At 55.1% G+C, this 16624-nt stretch overlaps 4 protein-coding genes across 4 annotated transcripts; 2 read left to right on the forward strand and 2 right to left on the reverse strand.

Annotated features, from left to right (window-relative positions):
• Positions 1-9769: 9769 nt before the first annotated feature.
• BZA05DRAFT_366333 (uncharacterized protein) lies at positions 9770-11191 on the reverse strand. Its single transcript, XM_051481526.1, has 2 exons — positions 11094-11191; positions 9770-11036 (listed from the first exon to the last, which is right to left on the reverse strand). Exons 1-2 carry the CDS (start codon positions 11145-11147, stop codon positions 10065-10067), a joined length of 1026 nt encoding a protein of 341 aa, XP_051344411.1. The 5' UTR covers positions 11148-11191; the 3' UTR covers positions 9770-10064.
• A 112-nt stretch (positions 11192-11303) lies between these two features.
• On the forward strand, positions 11304-12393 carry BZA05DRAFT_382524 (uncharacterized protein). The gene has a single exon (XM_051482122.1). The coding sequence runs from the start codon at positions 11352-11354 to the stop codon at positions 12174-12176; it is 825 nt and encodes a 274-aa protein (XP_051344412.1). The 5' UTR covers positions 11304-11351; the 3' UTR covers positions 12177-12393.
• Positions 12394-13030: 637 nt separating this feature from the next.
• BZA05DRAFT_440432 (ubiquitin-conjugating enzyme/RWD-like protein) lies at positions 13031-13743 on the forward strand (the record flags this gene model as incomplete). Its single annotated transcript, XM_051486596.1, has 4 exons — positions 13031-13095; positions 13154-13436; positions 13503-13576; positions 13644-13743. 4 exons carry the CDS (start codon positions 13031-13033, stop codon positions 13741-13743), a joined length of 522 nt encoding a protein of 173 aa, XP_051344413.1.
• Positions 13744-14680: 937 nt separating this feature from the next.
• BZA05DRAFT_14689 (INO80 complex subunit Ies4-domain-containing protein) lies at positions 14681-15961 on the reverse strand. Its single transcript, XM_051478962.1, has 3 exons — positions 15329-15961; positions 14999-15275; positions 14681-14946 (listed from the first exon to the last, which is right to left on the reverse strand). Exons 1-3 carry the CDS (start codon positions 15790-15792, stop codon positions 14773-14775), a joined length of 915 nt encoding a protein of 304 aa, XP_051344414.1. The 5' UTR covers positions 15793-15961; the 3' UTR covers positions 14681-14772.
• Positions 15962-16624: the final 663 nt, after the last annotated feature.

The raw sequence follows: 16624 nt of genomic DNA on the forward strand, positions 1-16624 counted from the left end.
TGTCTAGAGAGGAGTCAGGGTGAGGGGGGTGGGGCGGTGATGAAGGGAGATGGCGGGACAGAGTCGTGGAGAGTAGCGCGGTCCGGACTTTCGTAGACCTGGGTCGGGTTATGGCCTTTGGGGGGGGTGTTGGGTTGATGGTGGCAGTGGTGGTAGTGGTGGTGGCAGTGGTAGTGGGCGGAGAATGGCACAGGACGAGGATTGCCGAGAAGCCCCAAGCAAGCAAAACTGATAGTTTACCTAGCGGCGGTGGCGGCGCCCGGGTATGAGAGGAGCATATAAAGGACAGGTAAACGAGGTAGTTTGAATTACTCGCAAAAATTCAGGGAGAATCTGGGAATAACGGAGAAAGAGCGGGCCACGAGCTAAGTTGTTGCTGCGGAGAGCAGGTAGGTATGGTGTATGGTGAGGGTGCCGGTGCTCTGGATTTTTGGGGATCGAGGAGGGTGTGTGGGTTGCGGGAGGGGTGTGGTTGAGTAAGTATGTAGGGGGTTGCTACTAGGTTTGGATTTTGGAGGGGGAGAGGGGGGGTGGGGAGGGGTATAGGGCGGTGAGAATGAAAGCGGAAGGGCGAGGACGATATTCAGAGCGAGGGTGGATTTTGGGGTGCCGGGATATTGGAGGGGGGTGAGTGTTGGCTTATGGTTGGTCCCGGCGGGGTGCGCAAGAGGGAGGCAGCGGCAGGGCAGCAGAACAACACAGAGAAACACAACCAACACGACCAGACCAGTTACGATGTACGAGAGCAATAAGGCGGCGATGTGGTTAGTGGAGGGGGTATGTAGAGGTGGGGAGCGGGGAGAGCGGGGGGAGCGGGAAGAGGTGGAAGAGGTGGAGGTCGGGGGAGGTGGGGATGGAGATGGAGATGGAGATCTGGAGACTGGAGAGGAGGAGGAGGTGGAGGAGGAGGGGGAGAAGGCAGGAATCGTGGTCGCCAAGGGTAGTGGGGGAGGACTCAAATGTATGGTAGAGTACTTTGGTGGTGGGTAAGTACTTGGGTAGGTGTTTAGATGGATGTATGGAGTTATCAGACGCTGGATGGTCCACCCGAACACCTATTCACGACTGACCGACTGACCGACTGACCGACTCTTCTCTTTCCTATTCTCCGACTTCTTCATTCTAACTAGTATTCTACAGGTTCCGCAAAGACATTCCGCCTTCCTCCAGTATAGTTCTATAGAGTATGTATATCCATCTTGGGTGGTTTGGTCTCTGGCGATCGTGTATAGGTATCCAGGACGATAGTAGGATGTGTTCATTCGCGGCCAGTCAGGCAGCCGAGTTCGAATGAGGTGGTGGGAAGGGGGGGTCTGTCACAGCAAAGTCGGTGGTGGTGGAGCGGTGGAGCGGTGACGGAAGGGCTCTTCTCCTGGTACCGTAGCAAGCGGTGACGGAACGTCTTCTCTTCTCTTGGTACCGCAGTAGGCAGAAACTCGAAGGAGACAAGTGCCGTGGATACTATGGATACTATACATACACATATCCTACATATCAGACATATCATACACGCATATTATACACACATACACGCATACACGCTCTCGAGTCTGGAGTTACAGCTGTCTTCAGCATAGTGCAGGGACAGGTACCGGGTCGTGGGCGGTGGCGGTAGGCGGATGACTGGCCAAGCACATGGAGCACGAGCGGTCGGTACGGGTGTGCTCTAGAGTGGAGTGGGTACTTGGGTATAGATCTTAGAGTAGGCATCCGTCCCCAGGAAAGGCCTTGGTCGGGCGGGGGACTCTACTCACGTCGGAGGACGGCTTCGAGGACACCGGGCCATAGTTGTCATGCCGTCGAGCTCGAGGAGGAGGAGTAGGACGGGGAGGACGTGGACGAGAACGACGAGGAGGACCGATCTCGACTGCCAGGACGAGGCTGTAGCTGCAGGCGACAGCTCAATTAAGCACCATTCGAGAGAGCTACATGATGTAGTTAGTAAATCGCGAGCCTCGCCGATGCGCACGAACGAATCCGAATGGCGGAGCCTTGGGACAGGACAGGACAGGACAGGAAGGGTCGGACCAGGCCAAGCCAGGACGGCCCACACAGCTCCCACTCCACTCCGCAACGTGCATCGCGGGCGGCCGGTATCAGAACTCCGCAGAGATGTGTACATGCTACCTGTCGCTTCGTTCACGTGTTTCTCCTTCGTCCAACCATCCCCCCTTCAGATCTTCAGATCGGAATCACAGGGTAGCGCAGACGTTTCGCGGTCGGTCCATCATTCCGGCTGGCGATGATCTGTCGAAGCCAACCAGCCCAAACAACCAGCCAACCAACCACCGAAGAAATACCAGTACTAGTAAACTCCGTCTCAGGAAATTCTCCTTTTGTTTTGAACTGAACCTTCCCTTCTTGCCCCCCCCTCCCCTTCTTCTTTTCCTTTTTCTTTTTCTTTTCCGTTTTCTGCTACGTGAGCCAGGCCGGCAGGCCGCCAGGTCGTCAGGCCTTCGGGCTTCAGGTTAGCCCCCAAGCGTAGTTGATGCGCAGTGCCCACTGCCCACAGTCTAGAATCCCTTGGCCCGTCACGGTCACAGAGATCCGAGAAGACCAGAAGAAACCGGACTCAACCTTCAGGGACGCAAAGAAAAGAAAAGAAAACACAACAGACGCGTTCGGCCGCCAGAGCAACATCGAGATCTCCGAGTGGGCGGCCTGGACGGCGGGCGCCCCACACATACACACGCACGCGCCAATTGACCTCGACGATGGAACGTAGAAGAGCGCACGCGTCGGAGAGCTCGAGGTTCCTCGGGACTCGGACATCCTCTGTCATGCTTCACGCCTACCTAAAAAGCCATGTGGGCGGTGGACGCTGCGCGCAGGCGCCGATGACGTAGGTATCCAGAGTAGGCGTTGGTGGCGCAGTGGCGCGAACTTCAGCCCGGTTCCGGGTCCCCACTTCCACAGAGGTGGGCCTGACATGATACTGTAGGTACGGGCGAAGTCGAGCACCAGGCGCGCCGGGCTCGTCTCGCCTCTCGGACATGTGTTGTGTTTGTACCTGCTTCTCCTACCTACCATGCCTATGCGGCCAGCCAGCGACCGGCCGTTCGTTCCATTGTTATCCGGGAGAGTCAAGACTCAAGGCTCGAGAGCGAGAGTCGAAATTGCCTTTCCTGCCTTCCTTCGGATAAAGTTTCTTATCGGCGGACCCCATGCTCATGATTCATCGAGTACCGTATGACGCAGTGCCTGTCTTGCCTGTCTTGTCTGCCTGCCAGCAATCACGAGGGAGTCAAAGCTCAGCTATGTTTAGTTTGAGCCGGCCACGGAGTCGGTAGAGCATTTCTCTAGAGTATATGTAGTACCTAGTACCTATGTTTATCGCAGCGCTTGGAGTATTCCGAAAAAGAGAACTGCCCTCATGATGCTCAGGCGGTTTCTATAGCTATTCGCGAGTTCTACGGTATGTAACTTCCACCATCTCCCTGGACGGCGCGGAACGTGGAAAGTGAGTGTGAGTGTGTCTCCTCAAACGAAGCAGCCTCGCAGCCGAGCTCGCGGAGTGGAATGGAGACAGGTATCTCCGTCCCACGACTGTGAAACGAAATGCATCCGTTGAATACCTACCGTACTACCGTAGTCATACATGCAAATCAATGAATCGATGATGGCATTTCCGCCGCGTGCCTCTGTTCCACCACGGCCACCGACAGTCATATGTAAGTCCACCCTACATATCTGCCAATGAGGGTTTCTCTGAAGCTGGTTACATGCCACGCTCCAAGAGTTTTTACCCCTTTAAGGAGACTGTTGTCGACTTCGGCTTCAAGGGCCGGACGTGGATGCTACATGCTGGAGTGAGCCGTCATGATCCCGGGGACTGCTTGCGGAGTTTGACTTTAGGCAGCAGCAGCACACCTATCGTACCTACCGGTACTTACCGGTACGCCTGGTCACTGGTCAGGATTTGACGTTGGAAAGTCATGATTACCTATCCTCTTTATTGGCAGCTGGGCAATGCTCTATCATCCATATGTCTATAGTAACTACCCCCCGGGTCGGCGCTCGCGTCCGATGCGTGGGTGGATGACCGACCAGGTGTCAGCCGGCAAGTCCACCAGGATGTCCGATGAACTGGACAACGGGGGTTTTGGCGGGCCACATCCGGCTCCGATGCTTCGGGACGAAGTACCGCAGACACTTTAACTCGGCGGAACAGAGATGTCGATACCATTCCCATATTCTGTACGAACTTCGACATTTTTCGCATTCGCGACGGTGGACGGTAGACTCTAGAGTCCGTGGATTGAAGGTTTTAGATTCGGCACGATCATGACATCATCGTACATTTCCACGTTACGTTACGTCGGAAAGACAAAAGCCCGGACCACCAAAGCGTGGAGTAGAGTGCAGTTGGAGGAGTTGTCTCGGTGAAGTTCCGAGCTGTACACTTGCCACCGGATCTATAATGTGGAGTGCCGGCACAGCTACCAGTAGCCATTAAAGTCACGTCTGGAGCTTGGTGCTTGCTTGGTGCTTGGAGCTTCTCAACAACACAACGACGCCAGCGATTAAACCGTCCGAATATTCCCCTTCAGGCTTCCATTGTGAGCACTGAGAATACATACGATCGTCGACCACGGATTCGCTGGAGGCTGGAGCTATGATATGTATATCCGCTCGGCTTCTGCCGCATATCCGCGATCCGGCGGTACCTGATCTGACCTGGCCTGATGAACCGTACCGTGAACGAGGCAGAGGCCCTGACACTACTCTACCCGCATTCGTGGATTGGTTCATGGGGGGCGGGGGCCGGACCAAGTAACGTGCTTGACTATGTGGAGGGGCTAGCAAATATAAACCAACGAGCCCATCTGCTCCGGAGCCCGCTCTTCTTCTGCACTCCACTTCTAGACTTCTAGATATCATAGGTGCTCGGGTCGGACCGCTGGACTATGGACTACCGGGAACCCTCAACGCCCAGAGGCCAGAGTTTTGTGTGAAAGTATCTGCCAGTGAGCTGCGAGAGATCCCGCCACCCCCGGTAACCGAGGTCGCGTCAAAAAAAAAAACGCATTCGAGATATTCCACGGCTACCGGTGGGTGAAATTTGAATGGATGTTGCTGCAGCACCGTTTATCGTTCGGTTTACATGTATCTGTGTGGGGGAAACATCGAACCATCATGCTATCCGTTCGGCGATTACCCAGGTATTAGTTATCGGAGGGAAGCAGCATGCATACACGAGAGTTGCACGGTTTCGAGCTTTGCGATCGCAGGTAACCGTCGGCGCAGGCGGCATACCGGTATATCATTTTTGGGGTGTTCGATATTCGATAGGTATTCGATATCTACGGTGCGGTATGGCACTGTCGACTCTGTCTATGGAGGTACCTGCCAGTACCCTCCACGGTCAATTGATTGATTGGAAACAACACAACACAACACAACACAACACATTCGTATTCATGAATCATAGATCATAGATCTTCACTGACCAACACTCCAGCACTCCATACAGTCCATGCTATGATCTATCACGCCTACCGGTAGTACTTACCTAGAGTATCTATCCCACACTCCCCGACTCCCAGCTGACAGCTGGGCATGTAAGCAGGTGTCGCCCTGTCGGTTGTTTACGGCCACCAAAACGTTCACTCGCCCCCCTCATACCTCAAGCCTCAAGGTCCAAGGTAGGCATCCCATGACACAAGACACTGGCGTAAAATTGCACTCTACTCCACTCCACCCAGAAAAACTCCTCAGCTCTCGGTTACGACCCGAGCCGGGGGGTGAGGGGAGTATGTATGGGGGTATGTATGAGAGCATAGGTACATACGACTGCGGAACGGAAGACTGAAGTGAGCTCGTCTACGAGTACTCTAGAGTAGGTAAGCAGATATCTGGTATTTCCTTGAAGAAGTCACTCGGTTGTCACGCCTCGCTGTAGAGTACGGTATGTGCAGACTCTACGTACGTACGCCCAGCTGCCAGCTCCGGCGTCGGGACGTTGACATGGCCGAGGAGGTAGACATTCAAAACGAAAGCGAACCGCTTGGACGTGGCTCAAACTGCCCTCTCCCCGTACCCTTATACTCACGTGTAGTACTCTGTACACGAAGCCGTTATTCAGCCGTCAAATCAGACCCCATGGGCCCTGGAACCCCACGACCACCACGACCACCACCATTACCACCACCACCACCACCACCACCACCAGCACGTGCCCCGCCTACACCTACCCCAACCTCTCTAGCCTATCCGCACTCAACATCATTTTGCAGCAACCATCATGGTTCTATACCGTATATGCAGAGGAGTACACCACCCGCCGATCAGCCACGAAATGATCATCCGAATGCGAACAACAAAGCTGCTGATGCATATGGATGATCGACTTTGCCTTTGCCTTTGCCTTTTGGCCACCCAGCCAGCCGCCACTTGAGATTTCGAAGCCGCAGCTGCACGATTGGGGCGGGGCGAGGGCGCGGCGGCGAAGGTGAGGATGGGGATGATAACTCCGGCCCATGGATGATCATTGATCAGGCTTCGAGGAACTTGGATGCACGAGCTGTAGGTACTATACACTACAGACCGCTCGTGGGTGGCCACGCACACGACGCACGCAAGAGAATATTGTATATACGGCACATGTCCGGTAACGCCGGCATCGATATGAGAGTGCGGAGCCACTATATCTGCGCGGAAAATCGCGAATCATGACGGTTATGTAGGATGGTCCTTGGAAGCCTCGCTGCGCACCTCTCTAGAGTCTAGAAGCACACACCTTCCTCCACCTCCCCTCCCTCCCTACAAGATCAAATCCCGACAGATATATAGCCGCCGCCGTTCCGGTACGTACTCTGCACACTCGACCGGCAGTAGCCAGTAGGTACTCCACGCAACCGTGTGTGCTGTGTGCTGGACAGTCTGCTCTAGAACTTATACATAACGGGCGCTGATTCCCCGCTTGAAATGGTACATCGTCACTATGGGTAGTATAGGTAGTAGAGCGCGGCAGATGGGTGAACAATGGGTGTTCGATAAGCCGAGGACATGCCATGCATGGCTGTGGATCCTGATGTTCTACCTATGATACCCATGGCGTGATTGAAGACAGTGGCAAATATCAATATAACGCTCGTATTCCCCCCGCCGCCGCCATTGAGCGGAGATATGTTTGCATGGCATGGAGAGAAAGAATCGTGGCGGGAGAACGAAGACACAAGTTGAATTTACCATACATACGGTACTCTACCACCGCGGGTGGTCAGCGGTAGATTCGCATTGATCGCCATTACCTACTGCACCGGAACTGTTCGGCCGATTGATAACTACTCCTGAGCTTTACCGTCACCTTCAACATCTCGGGATACCTAGCCGAAGCACCCACCTCCTCGGTGAAGGTTCTCACCGCAGGTCCGAGGACATAATCTTCATACCTACAGATTCTTCGGATCCGCAAGCTTGTCGGGGATTGAAGGAGGTGTCTTATGTTATGGTTCGGTAGGGAAAACCATGCACCGTGTCTCCGGCGGTATACCATATATACACACGAGGGGTCATTGTGGACAACTTCTCAAAACAAAAATCGGTTACTCTCGAGTCGGCGGGGTTCACAGATTCCACAGGCCGACAATTCCGGGGGAACAGAGTGGATTGTCGTAACGGCCCGCTGGTGTAGGTAACGGGCGTTTGTCGTCGGTATTGAGCTCGAGTCGACTGCCCGTTGATCGCGCACATGAAGCGCCGGGAAGGTGGTAGAATGATTACCCGCGCGGTAACTAAGCCGGTCGTCGTCCCGCAGACCGTGAACACTAGCCAGATCCGATAACCGGACCGCCGTTCCTTTTCCCGGCGGCCGTCTTCTCAACCCCCAGCTTCCCGACTCCCGAACCCTCAATCGCTCTGTGTACCTACTCTAGATCTCGTCTAAACGCACTCTATGGGTCCGCGAATCATTTCTCGCTGGTAAAGTGCACCACTCTATCTACTCGTGTGTATCTCGATACTTGTATCTTGTATCTTGTATCTCTCTCGCCGCTCGGAGCTTTGTGTGCCGTCCGCCCATGTTGCCATGCTGCCATGCACCGCGCACCCAGTCGCTCGCAACGGTTCTAGAACCGCCGCCCCCCAGCCCTTGTGCGCGTGATGATGTCGCGATTCCAATGTCCCTGGCCGTGCGATTGGGTGCCGTACTCTACTTTTCTGCCTGCTATGCAGAATAATCCTTCTCCGTGGCACGCACGCTGGTGTAAGTGGTAGGGAGGGTTGGTAGGTGGGTTGGTACCTATCACCCTGCATTCGGGTCCGCAATGCAGCCCGGCCCCTATGTAACTTAACTACATCATGGTGCCTCGTTTTCCCATTTTCCCCCTTCCCTTCCTATCTGTCTGTCTCTGCGTGGATGGGTGGATGCGTGGATGGGTGGATGGGTGGATGCGTGGATTGAGCTGACCGCCCCCATGTCCATGCCGGCTTCGGCAGTTTTGCTGGAGGGGTGGTCGGGGGGAAGGGGGGCAGCGCGGCGGGAAGAGGGGTCTGGAGTGGAGTGGAGTGTATGTACGATGATGTAGTATGTTGACGAGGGACTGGGTGGGTGGGGCGGGGGGCGAGGGGCGGGGCTTCCCGCCCTCCCCGGCCGCTGCATTGCGGGTCACTCGCGCTGGCCATGCAGGGTCTTGCTTTGCTCCGGCGGCCTGCGGGTGCGTGCCCGGCAGCTGTGGGGATGGGGATGGGGATGGGGGTGAGGGGGGCTGGCTACCCCCCCTTACTCTAAATCTACATACTCTACCTCGATACGTCCAGGATGGATGGGACTGGGGAAGCTGGGCTGAGCTGAGTACGGTGGGCCGCAAGCAACCCGCTTGGATCTATCATATGTGTCCCTTTTTTGCTTCGGATCCTTCACTCCTGGACTACAGTCTACATACTCCGCCACGAGCGCCAGCAGTCCGCGCTGGTATGTACGTGTGTGCTTGGAGGTTGTATGGCGCCGGCACGAGAAGCGTTCAGCGCGGAGGACAGCCAGTCCCGGCGGGCCAGGTTCGTTGTGTGGTTCGAGGATGTATGTAGCTGGATGTTTTTCCAAAGATCCGGCGGTGTCAATACGGTTCTTTTCCCGCTCCATCTTCGCCGTCGACCCAATCCATACTCGTACCTCCGCAGTTCATCGAGATGATATCCTTTACGTTCAATACCAGATCATCCTCTGTGCTGCCGCCAGAGCTGCGGGCAGTCTAAGGCCTTACCATCGAGAGGACGTTACGATGAGGATGTGATATGGAATTCCTCAGAATCGGCCACGACTGGGTAGGTATGTTGGCAGCCGCAATCCCGTCCAAGGGTCCCGTTCAACTGATCGTGACGAGCGGGGGAAGCGAAGTATCTATCGACGAAGGGCTGAGACCGTTCTCCAAATTCAGCACAACTTTGTCGGTCGCCCCGCACTGTATGCCGTATCCATAGGGCCCAGATTGGTACATAGGGCAGAAGAGGCTTGTACCTAGGATCGCTAGGTACGCAAGATACTTCGCTTTTTATGTGGTCCTCGTAGAGAGAGAGAGGAGGAAAACCGATGCCAGCGAGTGATCTTGATGCGCACTGGTTGCTACCGCTATCACTCGGTCCTGACGCTTCCCTGTGGGCATAAGGGCGGAATACAGGCCTTAGGCTGGCTGGCCCCAGGTGCTTGATAGGTGCTGTATGGGTGCTCTGGTCTGGTAAAGAGGTGCGCTGTTGCGATGACGAGGTTCATCTGGAGGACCTCATCAAATAGCACATGGATTCTCTCGAACGAGACTACGCTGGCTTGAATGGATGGACTGATGGGATTGTGCCGGTATGTAGACGAGTAATAGATGACATGATAACCAGACCATTGACCACTATGAGATGCTTACTGGCTCGCTATCCTAACTACATGTACATACAACGACGAGATTACTGACAGGAAGACTATTGAAGGAGCCCTACTCGTGGTAAAGCGAATTTTGACCCGGTACCCTGCGCTCATCCGATTCAAATTTATAGTATCTCTATATGTGATGAACGCCCCTCACCGCCAGCCAATACATATGCATAGCCAGCTAGCAACAGGTCCGGTTTCCAAACTAAGCAGCAGCCGGCTTCTCCGCCCGCTCCGTTCGTCTTTTCCTAGCCTCATTCAGCGCCTCCTTCATCTCCGGATCATTTCTGATGCGTTGTTGCACCATCCAGTCCGCCATCTTCCTCTCGACCTCTTTCGTAGCGGCCGGATCCTCCGCAAACGGCTGAAACTCCGTGCCCTGCATGACCAGTGCCTCCGCCTCGACGATCGCCGACAACTGCAGCACTGCGCTAAGCTTCGTCTCTAAGTCGGGGGGTCTCCGATTCATCGGCGCCAGCTTCGGAGCAAGCTGGATGAGCCCGTTGAACATCGTCATGACCATCGTCCTCATGAGTGCCACCTGCTCGAACACCAGCAGCGACTTCGCCAGCGGAAATGTTGGCAGCGGCGACGACCCAGTGATTAGCAAGAGCTCCAATACCGCCGCCGCAACGATTGTCAGGAATTTCCACCACCGCCCGAAATCAGTCTTCACCATGAAGCCGAGCAGAATCTGCGCGCCGAGCCAGAAGCCGTAGTACATGCCAATGTGGACGAGCCCGGCGTTGAAATAGTCGAACGCCGTTGAGTGCTCCGTCGGCTTGAGGAACGATGAGTCTGTTACGATCGGGCCGAAGCGGTGGTAGTTGGGCCTCCGCGTCAGGTCTATGAGTGTTTCGTAGGCGAGCTGGAGCTCCAGGAACTGGTCGGCGCCGGCCTCGCCGACTTTGTCGGGATGGTAGAGGATGGAGAGTTTTCGTTTCCGCGACTTGAGCTCCTGCACGGTGCAGTTGTGCGGGAGTGAGAAGACGTCATAGAAGTTTGGCGTTTGCGTAATCTTGCAGTACGCGTTGTATATGTTGTAGAGGAGGAAGAGGCCGACGACACCAACGAAGGTGCGGCGGTAGACTTGCGCATATCGGGGAGTGCCTGGTGTGGGGGGTACATGGCCGCCGAAGAGACGGAACCAGAATGTTATCGCCACGTTCGTTATTAACTTTGCGGATATGTTAGCTGTCGGCTCGGCCAGAGACCCAAAGGGGAGTATTCCTACGTTGGGGAGAACTTGCCATCCCACGGTGGAGAAGATGGCAAACGTAGTTGACATTATGGATGGGGTTTGTGTTTGCAGACGTGGAGCTTAATTTCTTCCGTACCTCTGCGAACGGACAAGGGGCTTGAGCTAAACACACCAAGTTTCCAGTCACGTGCGTGCAACCGGTTCAATGTCGCACAGCCAAAAAATTATTCGCAGAAGCTCCCACCACCAGCAACCACACCAACACCAACACCACCCCACGAAGCCGCAACAATGGCCGAAACACTTAAGATCAAAGACAAGTCGAAAAACAAATCGAAAGACAAGTCAAAAAAGCGCAAGCGCCATGCATCACCGTCGGCGCCCGAACTCCCCAAAAAAGCGCGCATTGAGATCGACCGCAGCAGCAGCAGTGCCGTCGCCGCCGTCGCCAGCCCCGAAACTGCCAACATCCCGTACCGCCTGACCACTACATCGTTGTATCTCTCGCTCGCGCCCAAATACTCGTTCTACCCCGAAAAGACCTTCGCGCACCTCCTCTCGCGCGGCACATCCAGCGAGCAGGCGGCGCACCTCCGCTCGCTCTCGCCCATCACCGGTGTCCAGAAACACCATCTGGACCCGCTGCTGATGACGTTCTTTGAGCCCGTCGACGGCGTGATCGTCGGCTACGACAATATCCGCTTCGAGAGCGCCGAGGGCCGCATCAATGCCGAGGCGCCGTACCCGCACGTGTGGACGACCGTCGACCTGCTGGTCTGGAGCCCAACCAAGGGGATGGTGCTGAAGGGTTGGGTCAACCTGCAGAGCGCAAGTCATATCGGTCTGCTCGTCGATAATACTTGGAACGTCAGTATTCCGTTCGCGAGGATACCGGAGATGTGGAAGTACAAGGATGCGGCGGCCGGGACCGAGGATGGGATGGAGGTGGATCAGGGTGCCGAGTCGGTGGAGGGCGCATGGGTGGATGAGAAGGGGGAGAGGATTGAGGGGCTGCTAAAGTTTGTGGTCGAGTCGGTGAAGGGTGGTGGTAGCATTTTCATCATGGAGGGGACGCTGTTGGACCGAGAAAAGATCGAGAATGCGGTGGTGCCGTGATTTGGCGGGGAAGTAATGATTAAATGTGGGGTTCTTCTGTACACACGGTCTGCATGATCTATTAGCAAAATATCATCCATCATATCGGTGAGTGAGACTTGAGAGGGAGAGATTATACTTGAGAGGGAGAGATTATCCTCCGAGCGGATATTGAAGGCAATGATTCACTGGACATCACTCGTGAACGTTCTGTTTCTTTGTAGCGTTTATATTGCGGAGTTACTTCTAGAGCCTGCCTAGATCGGAATATAGAGCCGTTTGAAAAAACATATATCTCTATGTATAGTTGGGGGAAGGCCCGGGGACGAAGTCGCTGCACCGAGCCCGTTAGGTATCGGAACTGCAGGCAGTATTAGAACATCACCATACTATTCTAGATAGACTGCATGCGATCAATGAAGAAACACATAAAACCCCCCACTCAGAGCCTCAAAGGCAGTGCAAAGTAACCGCAGGAAAAAGCATGATCCAGACTGCGCGCCTTCTCCGCCAGTCATCGCTCAGCACTCAGTTACTTAGAAAGCCTTTACCCGTTACGATCTGGCCCAAGACAAAGCAAAGATGCGCTACAGGGGTCAGGGCCGCTAGCTTATCACTGGCACGGCACGCGCCTTCCACGCACGCAACAACACGTCCCTCCGTCGTTCCGCCAACCCCGAAAACAACAAGCCCTTTTTCTCCGCCTCGCACAAAAAAGCGTCACACAACAACAGCGAATAGCTTCCAGCTGTTTGTCCTTCCGTCCACCTCATTATTTCTTTCTCTTTACGTTCCCCACCACATCCTTAATTCCACCCACCCAACAACCACTACACCTTACCCACCACCACCACCACACGCGACCAGCCAGCAAAATGTCGACCCAGACCACCGCACCCGCGCCCCGCCCCGCCGGCGGCAGTGGCAACGTCACCAAGCGGTTCGCCTCCGCTCCTTTACCCCCCTCTCGCGCCGACCCTACTGACACCCAGCCTTAGCCTGCAAACGGAGCTGATGCAGCTGATGATGTCGTCGACGCCGGGGATCAGCGCGTTCCCCCGCGACGGCAACGACCTCCTGCACTGGACGGCAACGATTAATGGGCCCGAGGGCACGCCGTACGACGGGCTCAAGTTCAAGCTCTCGCTCGAGTTCCCCACAAACTACCCCATGGTCGCCCCCACCGTGCTGTTCACTACCCCCATGTTCCACCCCAACGTTGACATGTCTGGAAGGATCTGTTTGGATATTCTCAAGGTGCGCTACCACGCCGGGGAGATGGTCTGATGTGCGTGAGGAGAGGGGAGAGGGAGTGGGGAGAGATGCTGATGGATATGCGCCGCACAGGAGAAATGGTCTGCGGTCTACAACATCCAGAGCATCCTGCTGAGCTTGCAGTCGCTCCTGGGGGAGCCGAACAAGTACGTAACGTTTCCGCACCGCCCCTACCTCCGCTACCTCGAGTCGACCCCACTGACACCCGACCAGCAAGTCGCCGCTCAACGGCCAGGCCGCAGACCTGTGGGACAAGGACCCGGCTGAGTACAAGCGGCTGCTGATGCTGCGTCATCGCGAGGCCGAGGAGTAAACACCACCACTACTACCTAGCCCTCTCGTGCCACTGAACTGAACTGAACTCGTCAAAACAACCCTTGAGTCTTGTGCGTGCGTGTTTGTGTGTCTGTGTGTGTCTGTGTGTGTCTTTGTGTGTCCGGTTTGGTCTGGATATACCTAGTAATTGGAATCGGGGGTTTTTGGGGCGTTTCTTCTTCTTCTTCTCTTTTCTTTCCTCCCCCGTTGTTGTTTCTCTCCCGTTTCGTTGCGTTGTCGGATTGCGTTCTGTCTGCCCCGTTTTACTGGCCGGTGGGTGGGTGGGTGCATACCCAGCTGTGTATTGTCAAGTGAGCCAAACAATGTCTGTCTTTCTAGTACATTTGCTTCTCTTTTTCTGCTTCTTTTTCTTTGTTTTTAGTTCCGGCTTTTGTTCACGTATTATGGATGGGATGGCATGGGATAGGATTGGATGGGATGGGAACGGTATCACGAGTAAGTTGATGAATCATGTAGCCACATATATTTGCCCATATACCAATTGGCAGCTCATAGAGAGAGAGAACATCAATTTATTGTCGCATGCAGCCTTACTAGACTGTGGCGACCACCAACTTCCCAACCCTTCCTGCCAGCTCCGCGGGGTCGAGAGAAAGCTCTACCACCACGGCCCGATGCTGCGCCGCTGGAATTGGCGGCTCATCACAGTCAGTTTCTTTCAAGTTCACAAGATCACCAGGAAGAGCTCGAGTGATGCCGGACCATGTATTTGTATTTGTATTTGTATTGTATTGTATATCGCGGCTTTTGAACACCGTTCCGTTCTTCCCCTATTATGATAACAGACAAAAAGAGAAAGAGAAACATCAACGATTGAGATAGGTAGGAAGAAGAGTAGGGAGAAGACTAGGAAGAAGAAGAAGAAGAAAAAGCTATGCACAGTGTAGTTGTGAGGTAGGAGGGAACCCTCCTAGACATCGTTCCCCAGTGGGGTGAAGAAAGGCAAACGGAAATGGGCTCAAACAATTAGAGCCAGTCAAGCACAGCAAACGCCACCACACCCCACCTAGTAAAACCAGACCGGACCAAACCCATAGGAAAATAAAGAAAGAAGAAAGAGAAAGAGAAACGAAAAAAAAAGTAAAGCTAATAGTACAGGTATACAAATCTCATCCCCCCCCTCCTCTTTTCTATACCGCGATTCCCGCGGGGGACATCTGGAGGGTTGGGATGACGGGGACTGGATTGTCAGCGGGCGTGTCGAGCAGCATCTTATCCTCGTTTGGGCTTGCCTCGGTAGTAACCGACGCGTTCTCGGAGACCGAGAGGGCGGCAGAGGCCGTGCCGTTTTCGTCTATCTGCTGCTGCTGCTTCGGTGCCGCCCAGGTGGGAACGGTCCACTGGATGCCAGTGAACGACTTTAGCTGGAAGCCGGCCTTAGTCCACCGCTTGCACGGCTTGCCGCTGCGGTCGAGCGCGCGCAGCTTGTCGTTGATCGCGCCGGTGTTTGCCTTCGGGCCGAGCTTGGAGCCCGCAACGGAGAGGAGGTTGGCCGGGGCGCTCGGGTCGCTGCTGGCGGGTCAGTTGAGGTTTGTGAAAGGGAGTGGAGGGGGGGAACGTACAGCTTCGCCTTCTTGCGGCCGGGCTTTAGCGGCGCGACACCGGAGGTTCTTGAGCGCTTTACGCCAGGCTTGGGCCCGGGCACGCCCTTGCGTTTCGTGCCCGGGGTGAGGGTCTCGGCGGCGGCAGAGTCGGGCTGCGGCGACGGCTCGGAGCCGGTCGGTGTGGCGACCGCGGTGACGGGCTCGGCGGGAGCGGGCTTGATGACGCTCGACAAATTTTCTCCCGACACCTTGAGCTTGATGATCAGAGAGGGCCTCTCTGTTTTCGGCTTTGGACCAGGCTTCTTGCGCTGGCGACTAGCGGATGACAGCTGTGGGGGGGCAGCCATGGTGCTTGAGGATGGGGATGGAGAGAGGGAGCCCGAGGAGGAAGATGTGTTGGCGGTGGTGTTTGCCATAGTGGTGTTGGCTGTGGTAGTGTTGGCCGTAGGGGTGGAGGAGGTGGTGGGTTTTGTTGTAACCATTGTGTTGTGTGGGAGGTTGTGAGGTTGTGGTGAGGAGGATGGAGTTTTCGTTCGAGACGGGGGTTTTGTTGCGAGGTTGAGTTTGTTGTTTGCTTTGTTGGTAACTCTACTTAGGGGGCGAGAATTTGTGTTGGTTGGTTGGGGAGGGAGGGGGGGGACTTGAAGAGGGTGGTGGTTGTTGTGAGGGTTTGGAAAGCAAGTGGATTGTGTTGTGTGGATCCGCGTAGTATTTGTACCGGGACGCGGCTGGTATTACGGTTGCGGTGGGAATAGCGGGTAGTATCCGCAAGTGGTGATGATGTTTCAGGGAGGATCGTCGAGGTGGTGTTTAGTTTTCTTCTACGCGACGGTGATGGTGGTGGTGATGTTGGTTGTGGAGGTGAGGTTATTATGGAAGGGGGAGGGAGAGGAAGAAGAACACTTCCAGATGGGGGTGGCATTTTTATTTTTCTTTCCCTTGCCTCCACGGGGGGGCGGCGATAGAAATTTGGGGAAGGGGAAGGGTAGATGATTTGGGGCGTGGGTGTTAAAGCCAAAAATTCGGTGGTGAAGGGCTGGCTGGCTGGCTGGTGGGCGGATGTGGGCTGGGTTTGGGGTGGTGGGAGACGAGAAGCAGTAAGTAGAGTAGAGTTGAGGAGGAGTTTCGGCTGTGTGGGAGAGCAGCGAGCGTGTGTCAGCCCGGCCGGGGAGGGGACGGCAAAGGCCAGGCCGCATCGGGCAATCGAGCGTGCGATTCCATTAAAGGCGATATTAAAATGCACATAATTTAATCGTTTATTAATAATGCGGGCGCATTTAGTTGATTGGGGCATTTGTCGCGGCGGCAGCAGCA

Source organism: Tricharina praecox, assembly GCF_024521635.1.
Source record: "Tricharina praecox strain CBS 144465 chromosome Unknown BZA05scaffold_1, whole genome shotgun sequence".
NCBI classification, from domain to species: domain Eukaryota; kingdom Fungi; phylum Ascomycota; class Pezizomycetes; order Pezizales; family Pyronemataceae; genus Tricharina; species Tricharina praecox.